The sequence below is a fragment of the Topomyia yanbarensis genome, chromosome 2, assembly GCF_030247195.1.
Source record: "Topomyia yanbarensis strain Yona2022 chromosome 2, ASM3024719v1, whole genome shotgun sequence".
Classification (NCBI taxonomy): domain Eukaryota; kingdom Metazoa; phylum Arthropoda; class Insecta; order Diptera; family Culicidae; genus Topomyia; species Topomyia yanbarensis.
The window spans coordinates 379,334,143-379,356,933 of NC_080671.1; the positions used below are offsets into that span (position 1 = coordinate 379,334,143).

General features: G+C 42.3%; 1 protein-coding gene across 1 annotated transcript; it reads left to right on the forward strand.

Annotated features, from left to right (window-relative positions):
* Window positions 1-13,855: 13,855 nt before the first annotated feature.
* On the forward strand, window positions 13,856-20,074 carry LOC131680787 (uncharacterized). The gene is made up of 3 exons (XM_058961497.1): window positions 13,856-14,794; window positions 14,959-18,886; window positions 18,975-20,074. Exons 1-3 carry the CDS (start codon window positions 13,856-13,858, stop codon window positions 20,072-20,074), a joined length of 5,967 nt encoding a protein of 1,988 aa, XP_058817480.1.
* The last annotated feature ends 2,717 nt before the right edge of the window (window positions 20,075-22,791 follow it).

Below are 22,791 nucleotides of genomic sequence, written 5' to 3' on the forward strand. Positions count from 1 at the left end.
CGAGTTCTCACTTGCTCACTTATCATGTATCATTACAGTCCCAAGTCCAGTAAGAAAATTCAACTTGTTGAAGAACCAGCCAGACTCTACCAAGAGATGCTTGTTGAATTTATTAAATAATTTTCTTGCGGGTAACATTGTCCCACACGATTGGAGGCAAGTGAAGGTCATCGCCATCCAAAAATCAGGAAAAGCAGCCTTCGACCACAATTCGTATCGACCGATTGCAATGCTGTCCTGTATCCGGAAATTGTTCGAGAAAATGATCCTATCCCGCCTCGAAAATTTGTTCGAAGCAAATGGCTTACTGTCAGATACACAATTTGGCATTCGCAAAGACTTGCGTTGCTCTCAACAGATCTTGAAATGGCGAATACTAGTAACGAGCAGATGGCATCATTTTTCTTGGATATTAGGGTGATTCAGTTTCTCTCACTTTTCTTTCTGCACCAGTATGATTTTTCACCGACTATAAACAGTTTTTTTGCTAAACTTGTTGTCTGAAACGCACATGCATTTTTCGCATGGTGATCTATCGACATCACGGAATAGCTAGAAGGGTTTTCCGCATGGCTCATGTCTAAGCTCCCTACTCTACAACTATTACGTGAATGACATTGATGAATGTTTTGTCAATTTATGCACTCTAAGGCAGCTTGCAGATGACGGTGTGGTCTCTATAACAGGTTCCAAAACTGTTGATCTACAAGGATCATTGCAAGATACTTTGGAAAATATGTCTGATTGGGCGTACAGCTGGGTATCGAGTTAGCCACGGAGGAAACTGGTTCCTAAGGCGGATGCTTTAGAAGGTGACATCTACGGAAGACCAATCTGATTCTATGAATTGTTCGATATCTCTCATCAGGCCCAATTAACCACCCAAGTAGCACTTGTAACAAGCAACGACAACGATTGGTTCCATAAGCATAAGCTTTTACACGTGCGCTTTTTTGGTTGCTAAACCACCTCAATCATCGTTGCCGTATACCTTTATGTGACGAATTATGTTGCTGAAACTGCTAATCAACAACCGGTGTTGCTCGGGCATAAGCATTAAGCCACTGCACAATATTGGCTATACATTTGCACTAATGTTTGGTGCAATCATGCACAGCCGAATTATAACATTATCGCTTGCTCTGTATACGTATATAAAGCTGATATAAGGCGTACATGGGGTCCCCTCTCATTGTTCTATCGCGGGCAATGAAAAGGGTGACTCATTAGCAAAGGTGGGCGCATTTAATGGTGATATATACGAAAGACCAATCTGCTTCAACGATTTTTTTAGTATTTGTCGTCAGAGGACGCTCAACAGTTGGCAAACCTCGTGAAGCAATGGGGAACTTGGATGATGGCTACATTCGATTATCCCAAAGGTATCAACGAAGCCTTGGTTCGGGGGGATGGATGTGGGTCGGGATTTTATTCGTGTAATGTCCCGACTTATGTCCAATCACTACACCATGGATGCGCATTTGCGGCGTATTGGGCTTGCGGAGAGTAGTCTGTGCGCTTGTGACGAGGGCTATCACGACATCGAACACGTTGTCTAGGTATGCGCCGGGTATTGTGACGTTAGGTCTCAGTTAAAGGAATCCCTTCGGGCCCGAGGTAGACCACCCAATGTACCAGTCCGAGATATGCTGGCAACTCGTGATTTACCCTATATGTCCCTTATTTATACCTTAATAAAAACGATAAATATCCCAATTTAGCCCCTCTCTTTTATTTCTCGTTTTTAGAGTTTCCTCCTGCCTTGTGGAACCGATCAGCTCCAGAGTGCCACTATGTAACCGCAGTCGCCCTTACCACTACGCCTGCATAGAAGGAAACTGAAGCGAGAGCGACTCGAAGTCCGATGACTTTTGAAGGATTCCCCGCGGGTCCGAAGAATACCATCCGTCAATCCGGTACTCGACGACTTACTAGACTGAGGCTCAAATTTATTTCGCTGATCCCCCTCCCCCCCGTTCGAGCGAAAGTTGCAAGTTTTGCTCTTCTTTCCCTGTCTCTCCCCTGTCCTTGATACAACTGCTGCTACACTAATGCGGAAATAAGCCACCCTCTGAATATCTTGACCAAGCATAAGTTTTAGTTAAAAAAATTCAAATTAGTATTCTGTATTCCTAGTTTTAAGATAGCTATAATTTTTACTCTTTATTGAAACTCTTGTCCTCCATTTTGTAAATAGAATTGAATCCCTAGTTTTAAGATTTCTGTGAAATTTCTCATAAATATTTGTTCCCCCTTTTGTGTACTAAACTATATTGTTAGTTTTAAGATAACCGTAAAATATTTCGTAAAATACTATTACTCCCTCTCTTGTATATCAAAGTGAATCCATTGTTTTAATTTTTTTCATAAAATAAAATCTTTTGGCCCTCTCTTGTATATTGAATCTTATTTCTAGTCTTAAGATAGCTGTAAACTTTCTTTTCCTTTGTAACAAAAATATTTCAACATTGTAACCTCCTAGTTTTACGATATCCAAAATGTAAAAACAAAAGCATTTGGCACCGCCAAGCTAACGCATTTGTGCCTATCAAATAAAAGAAATGAATAAAAAAAAATAAAGCGTACATGCTTCAAGGTTCTTTAAAGCTTGTATGCATTTGCATGTGCATTTAATGCCACTATATAGGAAATATAAAGCCGATATAATGCTATTATAATGCTGTGGGTTTATTTCTATATGCAACTTGTCTTGAAGATTACATTCGGAATATTTCATTTTATTCGAATATATGCAATATAGCCTAGACAGCATAAGCTGCGCAATTGCCGTGAGGGACGAGGCAAGCTAATTTTCATAAAATATTATTCATATCGTGTGAGATAGAAATTGCGATAAGGATATTAATTACAATGCAAGGGAGTCAATTACTGCTCCAAACAGCATTTTTATATTTTTCCTTTCTGTTCATCATACCGAAAAGGAAACACAAAAAACATATTGCGGAAAATGACAGTCAATTTAAGCTTTCTTATAGAATGACATTTGTGCACTGGTGCTATATAATAGCATTAGTACTGCACAAACGAGCTGTCAATTTCTGCACAGTAATAGTACTATATTTCGCCTTTTCTGGCATTATACTGGCATTATATCAGGATATATGGCTTAGCGGCTCTTATTATATGTAAATATAATGCAGATAATAGGCTACGTTATAATGATTAGTGGTTACTTGGGGAAGACGCTAGAAAGTTGGCTGACTTCGGGAAGCAATGAAGAGTTGAATCAGTGGCTACATTCTATCATCCCGAAGGTATTAACGAAACCTTGGTTTAGAGGGTCGGGATTTCCTTCGTGTGATGTTTCGGTGCATGTCTAATCACTATACGTTAGACGCTCATCTCTGATATATTGGGCTCGCGTTTATCACGATATCGATTATATTGTCGGGGCATGCGCCGAGTATTGTTCCGCCAGATCTCAACTATTGGTTTCCTTTTGGGCCCAAGGAAGATCATTTGTTCTGATTCGGGATGTACTGGCAAGCCATCTTCAAAATCTTCACTATACAGATTTAAATTCCTCTATTATTTTTCTTATCATTCTCAGTAGTGCCCTCTTTTGCCTGTATAGTTAACCATCGATGGTTTGATGCAACTTGAAGGTGACACAAAACCTATCTGTCGAAAGAGTTAACAAACACCGATCCTACGCATAAACATTAAACGTGCCTCATCAAATGAACGAACTGAATAAAAAATTCCTCTAATTGTCCAAATATGGTGCAAAATTCCGGTAGGTCACATTCTGAATAGGTAACACTTCATATCAGCTACTCTGTATTTGCTAGTAAACTACACTCAGGTTTTTTGTGTTTCTTTTACAAATTTTACGCGCAATTTTGGTTTTCAAATGCACTGGCCGCTTTCATCTGCTACAGGCATGAATTTGTTTTTAAAATATTTCACAGTGGCTCAAAACAGCGTTTTGTAATAGGGGAACTGGGGGTAAGACGGACATGTTAAGGAAATACTCAAATATAACATAGTAACAGTATGTTTTTGTCAACATGTAATACGCTATATTGTAGTTCCATCTGTTGGATTTCGAGTGTCCAAAGGGATTATGTTACAAAAATCAACAAGTATCTTTTTAAAAGAAATAGAAAACCAAGAAATATCTGCACTCTTTCCAGACTGCGGGTGAAAAGGACATATGGTGGGGGCAAGAGGGTGGAGATATGATGATCACAATAAAAAATTTCACAATTTAATGTTTCAAATGGATGTTTTTGAATACTTTGGTTCTTTTGGTTCTTCTTAAAATACATGTTCAATTCGAAGCGAAAAACTTGTTTTAATCCACCTAGTGGTGCAATGGTGCCTTTCTCATTTTTCAAAGGTATGGTTTAATAGCTGGTTACGTTCAATATAACATTGTGGAAATATCTATTACATTCTTATTAAACTTGGTAAGTATATATGAGTACACGACTGCCACAAACCTGATGAGCAACATGTCGACGCTAACACACTTGAAACCAACAAAATAAAATATTCAATTAGCTTAACCCATTATAACCCAATTATGATAAAACTTTTGGTAATTTATAAAATACTTCGCGAGCCCTATGCCGAATTAGGTATGGGAAAAATAAAATAACCACTTTGGAATTTGGGTACTAGTTCAGATACATAGTCTAACTGGACACCCAGATGGTGCTAGTTACTGACGAGGAGAATCCGAAACACTAAAACAAAAAAACCATACTTTATGTCAGGCATGTGCCCTCATGCACAAAGAAATTGGTCTTGTCCAAAATTTTTTCCACTTGGGAATTTTGCACACTTTGGAACGTTTTGTTGCGAAAAAACTAACGTACGCAATTTCATCCGTTGGGCTGCCAGAGTATCAAAAAATCATTACAAAGAAAGTTCGGCTAATATCCTTATATTTAGCATAAAATCGAATAATATCTTCAACCTTGCGAGATCATTCATTTAGCAGCTTAATTATTGGGAGGAGAGGATGCATTGGGAACAACCTAACATATTTTGGTATACGGGTGGGTGAAGGAATTGTGGGTGTGAGGTTGGTCTGCTATGGGGGGAGTGGGTAAGAGATTTTCGAGGGATGTGGGAGGAAGAAGGGGGAGGGCTGGATGGGAGCACCAGCAACACCCAAATGCATATTATACCTTCCATTTGAGACTAAGGTTAGTGAAATTGGTTCAGTCATCACCGAAGTGGCTTTAGTTCTGGAATATGTTCGGAACCAGGGACTTCCGAAATTATCGATATTGGACAATTTATTCCAAGAATCTTTGATTTACCATCAGTGATATAGGCCAGCGAAGTAATTTGATGTTTATATCAATAGACTTTTAACCGATGAGGTATTACAATTGTACCGGTTTATATGGACTAGATCCACCAAAACTCATGGACCGGGGGACCAACGGCTTTGCTTCCTTTCCGAAGGGAGACGTGACAACAAGTTTTTTTCACCACAGAAAAATCTCAACGACCTCGGCTGGAATTGAACCCAGGCCAACTGGAATGAGTGGCAGTCACGCTTACCACTCATCCACCGGCGCCGTTCGTAATAACCTACCTGTAACTCCGGAACCAGAAGTCAGTACTGAATGAAATTCAATAGCAGTCAATGGAAGTACTATATCTTTCATTTGAAATTAACTTTGTAAAAATCGGTTAAGAGTTCGCTGGAAAATTGATGTGATACTAGCTTAGGAACTAGGTGAGTTTTTCGGGGGCCTCAAGAACCGTCATAGGCGGCCAATGTGGTCAAAGCTACTTTGATTGGTCATTAGTGATCTACACCCGCAAATTCAAGTAATGTTGAACCTATTAGAATATGTATCGTTCGGACACCATGGTGTTACCAGTTTATAAGGGAATTCACTGTGTGACCGTACTCTTCAACCCGTAACTCTGGAACCGGAAGTCGGATCAACTAAATTCAGTAGCAGCTTATGGGAGCGTTATACCGTTCATCTGCAACCAAGTTTGTGCAAATCGGTTCAGCCATCTCCGAGAAAATTGAGTGATGTTATTTGACACAAACATACACACAGACATTTTGCAATCTCGACGAACTGAATCAAATGGAGTAAGAAACTCGACCCTGCGTGCCTGTGTTAAAAGGTCGAAATTCTCGACCGATTGCTTAACCTTTCTTTATGAGAATAGCAAAAATGTGCGAAGTCTCAAAAAGCTTATTTTTCTCAATTTTTTTTTGATAACAAAATCTTGACGTTTCATGAATTTAAGGACATTTGGCATTAAAAATTTCTTATGTGACCGGACGATTCATTCTGTATTTCCGATCTGTACGAAAGTTCATAGCAGTCTATAAGAATAATATACCTTACGTTTGAAACTAAGTTTGTGAAAATCGGTCCAACCATCTCCGAGAAACTGATGTGAGTTTTTTAATTTTGAATTATCCATTTTTCCGGGAACTTCCAGAACCTACGGTCAATGTGGCCAACAAGACTTCGATGGGCCGTTAATAACAAAGAACTGCAAATGCAAGATGCTGCTATTTTAGCAAAAAAATGCTTTCATCGTGGTATCGTTTTGAATAGGAGTTTTCTCTGTGACCACACTCCACAACTCGTAACTCCGCATCCGGAAGATGAATCGAAATAAAATTTAACAACAGTTTTTAGGGAGTAACACCTTTCATTTGAGGCTAAGTTTGGCCAAATCGGTCCAGACATCACCGAGCAATCGATGCATCTGTTATTCTGATTTTGAAACTTCCGCTGGGGCTTCCGGAACCGTCGATGGTGGCCAATGTGGCCAAAGAGACTTTGAATGACTGTTAGTGACCTAGAACTACAAATCCGAGCTGTTGTGGTGACAATTTGGAAAAAAATCACCTTTTTACATTCATCACCGTATATGTTGAAATCGGGATTTGCTACGTGTTCGTACTCATCACTCTGTAATTCCGGAACCAGAACTCCGATCAGTTAAAAATTATATAGCAGACAATGGGAATGCTGTACCTTTAATTTGAGACCAAGTTTGTATAAATCGGTTAAGAATTCGCTGAGAAATAGTTATGACATTATCCTAGGGACTTGGTAAGTTCCCCGGGGGCCTCATGTGTTCAAAGCGACATCGATGAGTCAGTCATAGATACGCAAATCCAAGTAATGTTGCACACATTTTAATATGTATTGCATCATTTGGACATCATTGTAGTACCAGTCTATATGGGAATGATAAAACATTAAATAGCGACCGATGGGAAGGTTGTACCTTTCATTTGAGACTAAATAGAAAGATGAACGACCACTTTGTTTTCAGTAATGAGAGATGGCGTTTGGTCACGGATTTCTTACAATAATATTTTATTGCGTCTATAATAGACGCAATAAAATATTGCAAGAAATCCGTGACCAAACGCCATCTCTCATTACTATTTGAGACTAAGTTTGGGCATCTGCCATACGGGAGCGGTTGGTGGTAAGCCTAATTTACACTTGTGATGGAGCTATTCAAACAAGGTTGCTATGATTAATAATAAAATCCACTTGTTTTGAAGTCATGCTGCTTCTTTAGTTAATAACTTTTCTCAACGAATTTTCATAAACTTACTATGTGTTCAGTAGAAGAATACCTTTAGAAATAAATAGAGTTCTGATTAATTGATTGACGAGGTGATTTTTTAAGAATTTATTTTCAATATTAACCAATTTTCCATAAAAACTTCCATGTAAATTTTGAAATTCTTGGAGGGTCCGTAGACACAACCGATCGGTAACAAAATTTGCACAATTACTAAGGACAATAAAAGGAATCATTAGAGCCTGGTGGAGCTAAAAGTCAAAAATTGAACCAGTCTAGCGCGCATACATAGTTTATACAGTTGACACATAGAAGGTATGTGCAGGTATGGGAAAAATACAATCGAAATTCATTCCATAGTATTCGTTCACTGATATATCTCACCCTCCCATTCGCTATTTATGTCTCACAATGTATGAGTGAGAGAGTGTTCACCTTAGCTTGTCACATAATTCATTCTTGAACTCAGTGGTGAGGTATTGTAACGAGTTCGTTCATTCGCATTCAGATCGGCTCCCATTCTCTCTGCAAATTTTCGGAATGACATTTGGAAGTGAGTGACTCAGATTGGAATATTGTTGTTTTGACTTGCGAGACACTCGATGATCGAATAATTGATTGAATCGATTCAGTCCTCATCTAGTTCAATCAGTTCGTTTTGTTTGCCGTTAATCTGGTACCTGATCAAAGCAAGTAAAAACAGATAAGTAGTCAAAATTAAAATATACCGAGTTGCTAAAAATTATTGCAGTATGAAGCGCTCAAATCCCACGCAGAAATCCATATTATTGCAAATTATCAGTGAGCAGGATGGCAAATACAAATGTGTTGCAGAAAACAAATGCGCCTACGAACAGGCAGTTCTGAATGCCGGCAATTTCAAACGACATGTTCAAGCCTATCATCCTGTCGTGTATGATAGGCTAGGGTTGTCATCACCTGCAACTAATGTTGCTGAGTTGGTGGCAACCAAAAAGAAACAGAAAAAACTCGTTGTCGAATCAGACAAAAAAAAAGTAATTCTGGGTACTTTGATGTTGCTCACAGAAAATAATTTGCCATACAGCTTTTTCGAGATGTCTGCTTACAAAATTCTACTTGGGCCCCTGTACGACGCAGCTGGTATTACAGTCAACAGGAAGACCATTTCAGATCTTATCAATAAAAGCTCGAAGCTCGCACGTAGCTGGATAAAAAAAGAAATGGCCAAAAAGCCTAAAAATCGACAGCGCTTCTCGTGGAAACCGACATGTATTTGGTATTAATGCACAATACTATTATGACGGGAAAGTTGTAATTCGGAATCTTGGTGAGTTGATTTTTTTTTAAATTCTAGAAGTTTAAAGTCTAGTTAGACATCTAAGTCCTTCAAATCCGTTGATTTGGGAGACTTATTTTAGCTGATCTAACCATTTTTCGTACTATTTGGAATTTCATTACATTATCTAAAATACCGTTCATTCAATGCCGCGTAACATAAACTAATGGTCTAAATTCTATTAATTATTTAAGCTGTTCAAGAAATGCACTGCCGACAAACAAAAGAAAACCTGAAAGACGTAATAATGCACGTTATGAAGGAATATGGTGTTGACATGAAGCAGGTGTACTCCATTGCCCACGACAATGGGAGTAATATGGTGGCGACCGTGAAATTGTTGAAAGAAATGTTAGAGAAATCAGCCCTAGAAAAAAGCCCATCAATCAACTTGCTCGTGGCTAATGAAGAAGTGCGTCGCATTTTTGAGTTACCTGATGATACATGCGATATTACCAGTGACGACGAATTATCTACAGATGAACATAGCATCGGATCAGATGACTTATTGGAAGGAGATGATTTCTCTGATGGCAAACAAGGGGATGTACATTTGATAACACTAGATGACGAGGACACTTTTTGTAAAATCGAGGAAATTCTTGACAGTACAAGATGCGCTGCTCATACAGCTCAGTTAGCTGTATGGGACATATTAAAACCCTACAAAGAACGCATCGCTAAGATCCAAAAAATGGTGGTGAAACTACGGCATCGTGAATATCACCACACTTTTAGAACACACGATGCTCATCTACCTCCTATCGCCAACGACACGAGGTGGAACGGAAAATTTCTCATGATGACATCACTCCTTAAACAACGCCAGTTTTTCAATTTGTTGAAAACTAGCTATCCTGAAACAGGTACTAAACTAATGTGTAATATTTAATTTATTTGTGATCAACGTTCATATAACTTTTTGTGATTATTTTTCAACGTTCTGTATATTTGTATTACACAATTTCTTTGGTTTTGTATATACAATTAAAAATATGAAGTGTATGTCTTATACATAGTTAATTTTTTTGTAGACTTCACTCAACATTGGTCGTTTATTGAAAACATTTGTGAGGCTTTAGAACCAGCTTTCATTCTTACACTTAAGCTGCAGAAAAGGCATTGTCCGCTGTCAGACTTCTACGTATATTGGTTGCAGTGCCAATCACAATTGGATAAATTGAAATCAAACATTCTCGCAAAACGGCTGTTGAATGCATTTAAAACTCGAGCAAACAAACTTACCAGTTCTTTGCAGTTCAAAGCGTGCTTGTATTTGGATCCAAGATTCAATTTTTTAGGTTCCAAGCGCATCTCAACAGAGGATAAAGATAAGATCCAGGTAAGAATTACGTTACAAATTGTAATTGCACGTAACCTGAAGCTAGTAAATGAAATATGGAGGTAATAAATCTCACTACGTCATTTAATGACAACTTTAAATCTGGGCGAATTATTTCGTTAAACTGTTTTTCTATAAAACTTGCAGAAATTTCTGCTCCAGCTATATCATCGGCTTGATGAAATTGAAGGGGTGGCAACTGAGCCTGCTCCATCTACATCTGCTAGTGAGCCACAAGACGACTTGGATTTGTACCTTTCTGCCTTTTTCGAAGAAGACGACATTCCGATGGGAGTATCACATTCCATAGATGAATCAGTTCTCTCTCAGATTAAAGAGCTGGAATTACAAGAAAAAGTGCCAATAATTCAACTTGCAGATGGATCTAAGACAAGCACTCAATTCAACATACTTACGTACTGGGAATCACGGAAGATTACGTCTCCTATTCTTTACCGTTTGGCGATGGTAATTTTGGCGGCACCTTCTACTCAGGTTTCTGTCGAGAGGGCCTTCAGTGGTCTTAAACTAATTCTCACAGATCATCGAATGCGACTGACTGAGAAATCAGTGGAGGATTTGCTTGTCCTCAAACTCAATTCTGATTTATTGGAGAAAGTTTCCGAAAGTTTGAGTACCGACAATACATTTTAAGCCAAGATTGAGTTATTTTTGTTTGTTTGCTTTACGTACGTTGGACTGTATTCTACGAATTACACTGAAATATATACATATTTATATAAAAATGATCTTAGATAATATGCCTTTCATTGCCCAATAAACCATATCTACTTCTCGGCATTTTATGAAAAAATAAGGAAAAGGTTTGAAATAAGTCGGGATAAGTGTGTTAATTCAAGGAGCACACTCAATTACCAAAGGCAGCAAAATTGGGAGTCTACCAAGGGCCCCAGAAGACCACGCAACTTCACTGGCTATATGCATTTCAATCTGCTTCTTCTAAGGCCTTTGAGTGGCTCATTCAAATACATTTACGATACCTTTGTAGACTTTGGAACCATACCAAGAACGATTCGTCGATTCCACTGTAATCAATCCTGTCATGTAACCATTGCACTTTGGGACAAATTAAAATTGAATACCAAGTACAGTCGTCCTGCATGGTCAAGTAAGGCCGATGGCATGCTGACGAGAAATCCGAAACACTAGTTGTAAGTGAAACGAATGCATCTTAATTGTACCAGTATAGAGCGTGTCAAGAACGTGCAATCCCATTAAACACAAAGTGTGTGCCGGCCTCATGGGTATCAGTCTTTTTTACACTTCGTTTGATAGACGTTACGAGGTCTGACAGAGCCACAGCAAACATTTGGAGTATCTAGACGTTTATTGTTTGACGTTCCGGAACAACTGCATGGATATTCCAACGCGCTTGTGATTTTTTGTAAGGAAAACTTCCAAAGTAAAGTTTAACGGTATTTTATCGTCATTGAAGATGATCAGATAAAACATGTTTTAGCCAGGCGCATACTTCATTGACGTTTTGAGGAAGTTTACAATCTTTCAAAATTCGCCTGCGGTCATCCAAAAACTTGCATATCGATGTGTATTTTCCGCTTATCCTTTCGAGACCGTATCTATGGATTTATTTTTTTGCTGCTTTCTGTGGTAGAAAGAGAAAGTTCAGAAGGATACTGTTCAGACCATGTAGAGGAGAATACTTCAAATGAATTGATAGGAAAATATATACTCTAAGAATTCCGGATGTGATTCAAGCTATTCTGTAAAATAGAAGGAAAGCGAGTTATTACCAAGATACGCGATTACCGGTATTGGAAAATATATTCCCAGGTTTTTTGCAACTTCTTTCGAAGACCTCCTGGACGTTCGCTACTATGCATCAAAATTTGCAGGTGTATCTTGCTTTTGACGGGACACTGTGACCATGAAACCTCAGCTTCCTCCAGCAGTAGAAAAACTTGCCAAAAATCCTTCAAATCCTGCACAATTAAAAATATGATCCTGTTCTGACAAGTGTTGAATTGAAAATGAATAGTCTATCGAAGTCAGGGCTTGCCTCGATCGAGCAATAAATCTTAAAGTGGTAACTACATGCTGTTTCTCAGTATTATTACAAATAGCAACACTTTTTTGCCCGATGGCATACTGAAAAAAGGATGAGAAGAGCAAAAGAAAAAATTGATTTATGCTGAACTGATTGGAATGAATCATAGAGTGCATTCGATGAATGAATGCAGTTTGACTCATTCATGATTCAATTCCTCCCTATTCTGCAGACGTTCAGCTCATTTCTAAAATAGATTAAATCGCTCACAACCAGTGAGTGTTCATTCATTGATCGAATTGTAGAAACATGGTGATGTAGAGAAGATTCATCGCAGTCTCTCACGATTCGTCGTTTCACGCTCACTATGCTGATTGTGAGTGGCTGAACCAAGGATGAATGGTTATCAGGTGCAACCAAACGAATGAGTGAATTTTCCCATACCTGGGTATGTGTGCGCGTGATAACATTAGCATTTCTTTTTCATATGGATTTTAAGTGGTTTGAAGCAAATAGAATTAACGTTTGGATTTTTTTAGTGTAGGAATTCCGTATTTCACCTCGGTCGCATTAACGTGCATCCTGCAAAACAACCCGAGCAAAGTCGAACATCAAAATTACAACAAGTAGAATTCATATTTTGATAATAACATCAAATTGAAATCTTATTTGGCTATCGGTTTTAGAATTTTTAAATATGACATCTAATTTTGATCTTATTTTGCTATCTTTGTTTCTTAGAAGAATTTTCTATGTTAATATTCTTTATATATTTTTTGTTATCAAAAAAATTTCCACATTCCATTGAGCTTTCAATTTATTCTCACTGATAGCAGAATTAGTTTTCACAACTCTCACTGATAGCAGAATTATTTTTCACAACATCCAGTTTAGTTTTGAATTGGTTGTCAGACTTTGCTCGGGTGCTGTATGTGAGACTTCAACTAGTTGGACGGTTCTCTATTTTTGATCACTAGACTAGAAGGTAAAACCCATGAGCACCCGTTCAGAAGCTATACACTGTCAAAAAGCATTATGTTTGGCTGTTACGGTATGTCCCGCTGACCCCTTCCAACTCCACGGTCGACCACCTGTCGGTGAAGGACAATTTTGATGTAGTGAGGACCATTTGAAATAGAAGGATAGGAAAAGGGAAGAAGGACCGTTTGAAATGGAAGGATAGAAAAAAAGGAAAAAAGGATCGTTTGAAATGGTAGGATAGAAAAAGATAGACGTCATGCACAGATGAGAGGAAGATATAAGAAAAAATATAGATGAAATTTGTTAGAAGTTGAAAATATAGACCATTGAATTCGTGAACATCACAAGTAAACATTTATTTCCGTGCCGGAAGGCCAAGAAACGCACTCAACCGTTCGAATTGTGCACGATTGAGGTTAGGTGATACGTGACTTGCGTATTGCCCTGTAATCTAGCCGTAATTGTTGGGAAGAAGAAGGATTACGTATTGAACCGATGTAAGTAGCGTATAAGTTTCATAGGGCATTTCATTAATAAAGCTCCACAGCTTTTAGCTGATTCATGCTGAAAAGCCGTTTATTCAATCCACCCAACAATCTAAAAGATCGTCCAAGATAACCACGAAGCAATGCCGAATTGTACAGGAAGTGCCCCCGCCGTGGAAACACACTGTAACCAGTGTAATGAACCTGACACGGATCGCATGGTAAGCTGTTGTCACTGCGATTCGTGGTGGCATTTTACCTGTGTGGGTGTGAACGACAGCATTGATGCGACAGACCGACCGTTTACATGCCCAAACTGTCAGAGACCGTCGGCACAGATTCCGGTGATTGATGCACCCGGAAGCAAGGCTAACAGCAAAGCAGGAACGAGCACTTCAACCTGTAGTGCTGGAGCAATAAGGGCTCGCCTACAGCTCGAGAGACTTGAGGCCCAAAAGGCTTTGGCGATGAAGCGTATAGAGTTGGAGCGCCGGGAGCACGAGCGGAAGATGGAGCAAGAGAAGCAGAAAAAGGAAGCAGAGTTTGAGCGGAGGCAATTGCACCTAGAGCAGGCGGTAATGAACGAGTCATTCCGTTTGAGAGAGGTGATTGACCTAGGTGGGGAAGGCGATGAAGACAACCGGAGTGTCGCCTCAGTGCAGAGTTCCTTCAGCAAGGTACAGCAGTGGAAGGTCGCCCATTCGACGTTGGTTGTCCCGACGGAGAAGGCTCCAGCTATTGGTACGAGTAACGCGACGACCGCAACTGGAATACAAGCTAGGCAGGACGGCATGCAGCAACCAACTAGCATTAACGAGGGTATTCTAGAAGCAGCGTTGGCAGGTATTTCGTTAGGGCAGTCAGGGTTTGAGCCAATGTTAGGGGGTATTATCGGTCGAGCCGAAAGCACAACAGCGCCAATAGGTGGTAGAGGTCAGGCTAACATTTTCTCGGTTACCTCCGCGCTCGCCGGGCCTAGCAAAGGCATCGCAAATGTAATCCCCAAGCAGCATGCTTTCCAAAACTATCCCTTTCCTCTCACCCAGCCTCCTCCAGCAGGCAATTCGTTTGTCATTCCGCGAGTTGGTAATCAAAATTTTGCAATCGCCGCGCAATCGACCGCAGTGAATAGAGATAGTGCAGGCCCAATTAGAGGTCCAGTGACAGTGGAAGAATTACTGGGAGGAGAGTATTCCCAGTCGTACGCCGGCCAACCGTTACCGTCTGTGATCCCCACTGAGCAAAGGTTTTCGAGAAGGCAGACGGTGCCACCAGGAATCCAATTGGGACCGCAGGAGCAACCACGGTTGCGGAGTTCCAGGCTGGTGCGCAGCAACCTCCGTTGCATGACGAGCAGGCGTATTGGGGACCGACACCGCGACAATTGGCGGCAAGACACGTGATGAACAAGGAGTTGCCAATCTTTTCTGGTAATCCGGAGGACAGGCCGCTATTCATTAGCTCGTACGTTAACTCTACTCAGACGTGCGGGTTTTCGAACGAGGAAAATTTGGCGAGGTTGCAACGGTGTTTGAAGGGGCACGCACTTGAATCGGTGCGGAGTCGACTGTTGCTACCGGCGAGCGTCCCAAATGTTTTAGCTACGCTGGAGACACTTTATGGTAGACCGGAATTGTTGATCCATGCGTTGTTGCAGAGGATCCGAGGGGTACCTGCGCCAAAACAGGAAAGACTAGATACGCTAATCGGTTTCGGTATGGCGGTGCAGAATTTTTGTGATCATCTGGAAGCCGGGAGGCATGAAGCGCATCTCAACAATCCGATGCTACTGTTCGAGTTGGTAGAGAAGCTTCCAGCACATATGAAACTGGACTGGTCGCTATACAAGCAGCGCTGCGGGGAAGTGAACCTGCGTTCTTTCTCGCAGTATATGCAGACGCTCGTGCGAGCGGCATCCAACGTGACCGTGAACTACGATCCTAGGCCGCAACCTGTACAGCAGCAGCGAATAGTGAAGGAGAAGAACGAAAAGGACAAAAACTTCTGCGGAACTCACTCAATGGAGGATTCTTCTTTGATGGCGACGAACAAAGAAGCATCTGGCGTTACGATGCGCCCATCAAGCCCAGCGTGTTTCATTTGCAAAAACTCGGGGCATCGGGTAAAAGACTGCTCAGAGTTCGACAAGAAAACGGTCGATGAACGCTGGGAGACAATACAGAAACTCGGCTTGTGTCGGCGCTGTCTTGGAGCACACGGAAGGCGCCCCTGCAAGAATCGCAAGCAATGCGATATCGACGGATGTCAACGGCGTCACCACCCTTTGCTGCACTCCAAACGGGACACAAATGAAGCCCAGCAGGCCAGGGAAAACGGAAAGACGCCAGGAAATGGCTGTAAGAAGTTTGGGAACGACGGAAATTCGGCGAAGAATGGGTCCAGGCAAGAATCGAGTGAAGCTAAGACAAGTAGTTCCAAAGCTGTCACCAACCATCATTCCGCTGGGAAGACTACGCTTTTTCGTATTATTCCAGTGACTTTGTATGGGAACAATCGATCTGTGTCCGTGTATGCTTTCTTGGACGACGGCTCGGAGAGAACGCTGATTGACGAAGAGTTGGTAAAGGACCTTGGGGTTGTAGGAGATCCGCAACAATTGTGCTTGCAGTGGACGGCGAACGTGAAGAGGTCAGAAGATAATTCTCAACGGGTCGCATTGGAAATAGCAGGACGGTCAGGGGCATCCAAACATTCTTTGTCGGACGTGCGCACCGTAAGCAAGCTGGACTTACCACGACAATCCTTGCGGTACGCGGAACTCGCAGAAACCTTTCCGTACCTAAAGGGCCTACCGATCGATGATTACGATCAAGCGGTACCGCGCATCCTCATCGGAAACGACAACGCTCACGTTACATCGACACTCAAGCTACGAGATGGCCGACCGGGAGAGCCGATAGCAGCAAAATCACGTTTGGGATGGACGGTTTACGGATCCAACCAGGACAAGTCAGGGGATATCGTTCATAGTTTCCACATATGCGAGTGCCAGGAGGCCGAGCAGACCCTACATGAGCTCGTGGAGAAGTTTTTCTCAGTCGAGAGTCTGGGTATAATGGAAGTCGCCCATCCTGAGTCCGCGGAAACTCAACGAGCAAATCGGATCCTGATGGAAACTACTAAGCGGGTCGGACAGCGATTCGAAACTGGGCTTCTCTGGAAGTACGATAGCTTCGAGTTTCCGGACAGCTACCAGATGGCGGTTCGACGACTGCAGTGTTTGGAAAGGCGTATGCAGAGGGATTTACTCATCGGCGAAAGTGTGAGGAGACAGCTTTCTGAATATCAAGCGAAAGGGTACATACACAAAGCGACCCGGAAGGAGCTCGATGATTCAGATCCACGGCGTACGTGGTACTTACCTTCAGGAGTGGTCATCAATCCCAAGAAGCCGTCCAAGGTTCGTATCTTCTGCGATGCAGCGGCCAAAGTGGATGGAGTCGCACTCAACACGATGCTGTTGAAAGGGCCGGATCTGCTAAATACGTTGCTCAATGTTCTATACGGATTCCGGGAGAAACGGGTCGCTCTGTGCGCGGATCTGAAGGAGATGTTTCACCAGATTCGGATTCGACGAGAAGATCGACATGCGCAACGACTGCTTTGGCGAGATGATCCTACACAAGCCCCCGATGTGTATTTGATGGACGTCACAACGTTTGGTGCAACGTGTTCACCGTGTTCGGCACAATTCGTGAAGAATTTGAACGCTAAGGAGCATTCAAGACAGTATCCAGTTGCAGCCGACGCAATTATCCGGAAGCACTACGTGGATGACTACTTGGACAGCGCTGACGACGTTGATGAAGCGGTGAAGCTGGCACATGAAGTCAAACTGGTCCACTCTCTCGGCGGATTCCATCTGCGGAACTGGCTTTCAAATTCCACCGAGGTTCTCGCACGGGTCGGGGAGAGAGACCCAGTCACAGAAAAGTGTCTCCAGCTGGACAAGAACAGTTCAACCGAACGCGTGCTTGGGATGTACTGGAAGCCGGTCGACGATGTCTTCACGTTTACAACGACGCTAGCGGTGGGTGCGGAGCATCCAACTAAGCGCCAGGCACTGCGAGTAGTGATGAGCCCATTCGATCCGGCAGGATTGTTGTGTTTTTTCCTCATACACGGCAAGATACTAATCCAGGAGCTGTGGAGGGCGAAGACGACATGGGATCAACTAATTCCGGAGGAGTTACTTGGGAAGTGGATGCGGTGGACGAGTTTGTTCAAACATCTGGACCAGATTAGCATTCCGCGTTGCTACTTTCCGCAACGTTCGGTGAAAGATATCTTGTCGCTGCAACTGCATATCTACGTGGATGCTAGCGAAGAAGCTTATGCGTGTGTTGCTTACTTTCGGGCGGTATTTCCGGATGGGATTTCTGTTGCGTTAGTCGGTGGGAAATCCAAGGTGGCTCCACTGAAGGCACACTCCATCCCACGGTTGGAGTTGATGGCAGCGGTAATCGGAGTACGCTTGATGAAGACCATCCTCACTGGGCACTCGCTCGTAGTCGAGAAGACAGTGTTATGGTGTGACTCTAAGACGGTGCTGGCTTGGATAAATTCAGATCATCGAAGATATCGCCAGTTCGTAGCTTGCCGAGTAGGTGAGATTTTGTCCAAGTCGGAGGCGAAGCAATGGCGTTGGATATCATCGAGAAAGAACGTCGCCGACGATGCGACAAAGTGGGGAAAAGGGCCGTGTTTGTCCTCAGGTGGCCGTTGGTTCCGTGGTGACAACGATTTATATTTGCCAGAAGATCAATGGACCGTAGATGCAGATTCAGTCGGCGCGACGACCGATGAAGAGCTGAGGTCGTGTTTGGTGCACAAGGAGGTTATCGTACCGCCACAACTTGTGAGGTGGGAGCGATTCTCGAAACTGACGCATTTGTATCGATCGGTAGCACATGTTCATCGCTACGTACAAAATCTATGGCGAACGGTAAAACGAGAGACTCGACTGGACGGACCACTCACTCAAGAGGAATTAGCAACAGCCGAAACCACAATCTTTCGTTGGGTGCAGTGTGAGCAGTATCCGGACGAGGTGGCGACTTTGTCAGTAATGCGGGACAAGCAGCCAGGACAACAGGCGCGGCTGGAGAAAACCAGCAAAATATACAAACTGTCTCCGTACTTGGACGAAGCAGGTTATTCGTTCTGATGGAAGGATATCTGCTGCGACCGTCGCCGCGTTTGACACTAAGTTTCCAGTAATATTGCCGAAAGCCCATCCAGTGACTAGACTGCTGGTTGAATGGTACCACCAACGATTTCTTCACGCCAATGGCGAGACTGTCGTGACTGTCGAAGTGAGACAGCGTTTCCACATATCGCAGCTGCGCCCGTTCGTGCGTAAGGTGGCTAAAGAGTGCGCCTTGTGTAAAGTCAAGAAGCCAAGTCTGGCGACACCCCGAATGGCTCCACTCCCGGTGGCCAGGTTGCAGGCGTACGTACGTCCGTTTTCCTACGTAGGCATCGACTATTTCGGGCCGATCGGCGTGCGGGTGAACCGAAGTATTGCAAAACGATGGGTAGCTCTGTTCACGTGTATGACCACACGAGCAATCCATCTCGAAGTCGCTCACACACTTTCAACGGAATCTTGCAAGATGGCGATCAGGCGTTTCATCGGACGCAGAGGAGCACCTGTGCAGATCCGCAGCGACAGGGGCACAAATTTCGTGGGATCGAGCAACGAACTTAAGCAGGAGATGGGCAAAATCGAGCGCCAGCTTGCCGAAACGTTCACCAACGCGAACACGAAATGGGTGTTTAACCCACCTGGATCACCTCACATGGGTGGCGCCTGGGAGCGTCTAGTGCGGTCGGTGAAAACCGCTCTTGCTGCAATGGAGTCTTCTCGAACGCCGAACGAAGAAACGCTGGCAACGTTGCTAGTGGAAGCTGAGAGTGTGGTCAATTCGAGACCGCTAACATATATTCCTCTGGAGACGGTGCAACAGGAGGCTCTAACACCGAACCACTTTCTTCTAATGAACTCGAGCGGCGTAACGCAGACTCCGAAGACGCTTACGGATCCAAGACAAGCCTGCAGGAACGACTGGAATCTATGCCGTACAATGGTAGATCAGTTTTGGCGCCGGTGGGTGCGGGAATATCTTCCTACCATCGCACGTCGTACCAAGTGGTTTGAGGAGACGAAACCGATCGAGGTAGGAGATTCGGTGATCATCGTAGAGGAGAAGATACGCAACGGATGGATTCGAGGACGTGTAGCCAAGGTCGTGGTGGGCCGAGATGGGCGAGTTCGCGATGCCGTGATGCAGACTCCCGACGGAATGGTGCATCGACAAAGCTGGCGCGAATCGACATAGAAAAGGTGGGGCTTCAGCCGGGAACAGCAGAAGGTAAAGCTGAACCAGAGATAGCTAACCAGCCTTACGGGTCGGGGAGTGTTACGGTATGTCCCGCTGACCCCTTCCAACTCCACGGTCGACCACCTGTCGGTGAAGGACAATTTTGATGTAGTGAGGACCATTTGAAATAGAAGGATAGGAAAAGGGAAGAAGGACCGTTTGAAATGGAAGGATAGAAAAAAAGGAAAAAAGGATCGTTTGAAATGGTAGGATAGAAAAAGATAGACGTCATGCACAGATGAGAGGAAGATATAAGAAAAAATATAGATGAAATTTGTTAGAAGTTGAAAATATAGACCATTGAATTCGTGAACATCACAAGCAAAAATTTAAATCCCGTAAGTAGAACCTACGTCGGAGAGGAATTCTTTTAATCCTTACCCTGAATTATATTCCTTAACAGGTGATAGTAGCACAAGAATACTGTCGGTCAGAACGGACGGTGTCGGATTGTTCAAGTTAAGGTTAGGACAAACGTGGCGTGAATTTGTTCGCCCTGAAAATTAACATTTTGATCCAAATTGTAGCTTTAAACGGGATAGTATTCTACCTGCACAATTGTTGGGAAGAAGAAGGATTACGTATTGAACCGATGTAAGTAGCGTATAAGTTTCATAGGGCATTTCATTAATAAAGCTCCACAGCTTTTAGCTGATTCATGCTGAAAAGCCGTTTATTCAATCCACCCAACATTGGCCCTACTGAAGTCGCGTGAATGGCTCACTGAATGAATAGGCGCTGGTTTTCAAATTTTCTGAATGGCACGCACTTTGGGTACTAGAGCGTCTGCTGGAAGGCTAACGCCAAAATTGAATGATTTTCCAACAGATGATATGGGAGCAGAAGTTAAGGAACATTTTCCATATAATTGCTGGATATTTTGAAAGATTTCATAGTGCAGTGAGCGCAGCAATTTTCTGCATCTGCATGCATCTGAAGTTAACATTCATACTATAAACCGGACCAAGATGAAGTTGTTTGTACTGTTTCAATGAATAAAGTTTTAACAAGTAGACATACTGTGAATGGTTTGAGTTTGGGGGCCTTGCACGGTACGTCAAACCCCTAGCACGCAGATGTACTTCACGTTATTAAATTTAAATTTTAACTACCGTTAACTTTAAGGAGGCTCTCATAATTACAAAAGCGGCGAATTGTTTCAGAACGCTCGGTTTTACAACCAATGCGAATCATATGTGGACTAAACTGTTACTTCCTGGGTTTGTCACATTCGACAGATAATTTTCAGCTTTGTACGGTGAATGACAGTGTCACCGGGCATTTCCATCATCCAGTCTCCGAAAGGGCAAGTTTGTCGATTGTCGAGAAACCCTGTTGCTGACAGGGATGTAATGAAAATTGAAAAAAGGAAACTACTGGTTTCGGTATTCAACCAGTGCGGTGGATAACGATCGCTGTTTTTTTCCTAACTCGAATATGCTGGTTTGTTCGTTATGGAAAGTTTTTTAACTAAAAAAGTTATTGGTTTGAGACTTAGGCAAGCAACTAACTGCTACAACCCACTGAGGGAAAGTGAGTACAAAGCTTCTATTATTTCGCGGGGACATTGAAGATACATTTTTCTATTTGTGAATACCATCACTAGAAAACTACTCAACTCAAATTATAAAATCTCGAAAATATGGAAAACTGCATAATACACCTCGCTTTCATTAAGGCAAACAATACTAGGGAAAATAATGTATAACTGTAAAGTACAATAAATAATATAAATATTTGAATTCATAGACGAATTTCCAACAATATCAATCTTTCGATTTGGGAGAGGAGTAATAATAAAACAGCTAGGAAACAAAGTACACTATGTACCTACGCGAACCATTTTTAATAAGTCGCGTCGTGCATCCCGACCCGCTCGAGTGTGCAAAAAAACCGATTTGAAAATTGAATAAAATGTGGAAATGGAAAACGCAGAACACTACTCCCACTAATAGGCGCGCTAGTTGCATAAATCTCGTAGATTTAGTACCGTACATGAACCGGCATAAATCATTCTCAAAACGATGACATATGGTCTTTCCCTCGCAACGAGTGTCGGAGGCGCCCCCTCATCGGATAGTTTACAATTTTCACTACAGCCATTTACCGGCGTTCCCACACATGGTATGCCGGTGTACAGTGGGTTGAACTTGAATTTATCCAACAACTTCAGTTCGCTAACCAGTGTTGGTTATTGGTTAAGAGCTGCTTTGAGTGGATAAATGGGGTTGGTGTGACTGTTATTGATAATTTATTGTTCTTTTGGAAATGTGTAATATGTATTCAATCGGAAACTTCACTAGTATGTTTGTTATTATAAATCATTTATAGGAAGCTATGACCCAATGTGCGAGTCTGTAGGTGATACGATGCTCAAAATTTTCATTCCGACATGTTGCATATGTATGATGACAGCAAGGCACATTGTTTACATAACTTGTTGGTTGCTGGTGCTACTCGGTCAAAACATTCAGAAATCGTAATCCTGAATGGATTTTGTATGAACTCCAGCTCAATCGGTTGTCGCTTTTGAGCTGGGGTTCATACAGACAGACTCCAGATTTTCGAATGAATTGATCGGGTATACGCAAAATATAGTTTCGGTAGAAATACTTTTTCACAGGGTTAAATTACTTAACTTAAGTCAAGATAAGGCTTCAATTCTCACGGTACGT

Coding starts and splice junctions, on each gene's coding strand:
- LOC131680787 (XM_058961497.1), top strand. CDS start 13,856: ATGCCGAATTGTACAGGAAGTGCCCCCGCCGTGGAAACACACTGTAAC. Junction 14,795..14,958: donor ATTCGTTTGTCATTCCGCGA/GTTGGTAATCAA, acceptor CACTGAGCAAAG/GTTTTCGAGAAGGCAGACGG. Junction 18,887..18,974: donor TCCGTACTTGGACGAAGCAG/GTTATTCGTTCT, acceptor AAGCCCATCCAG/TGACTAGACTGCTGGTTGAA.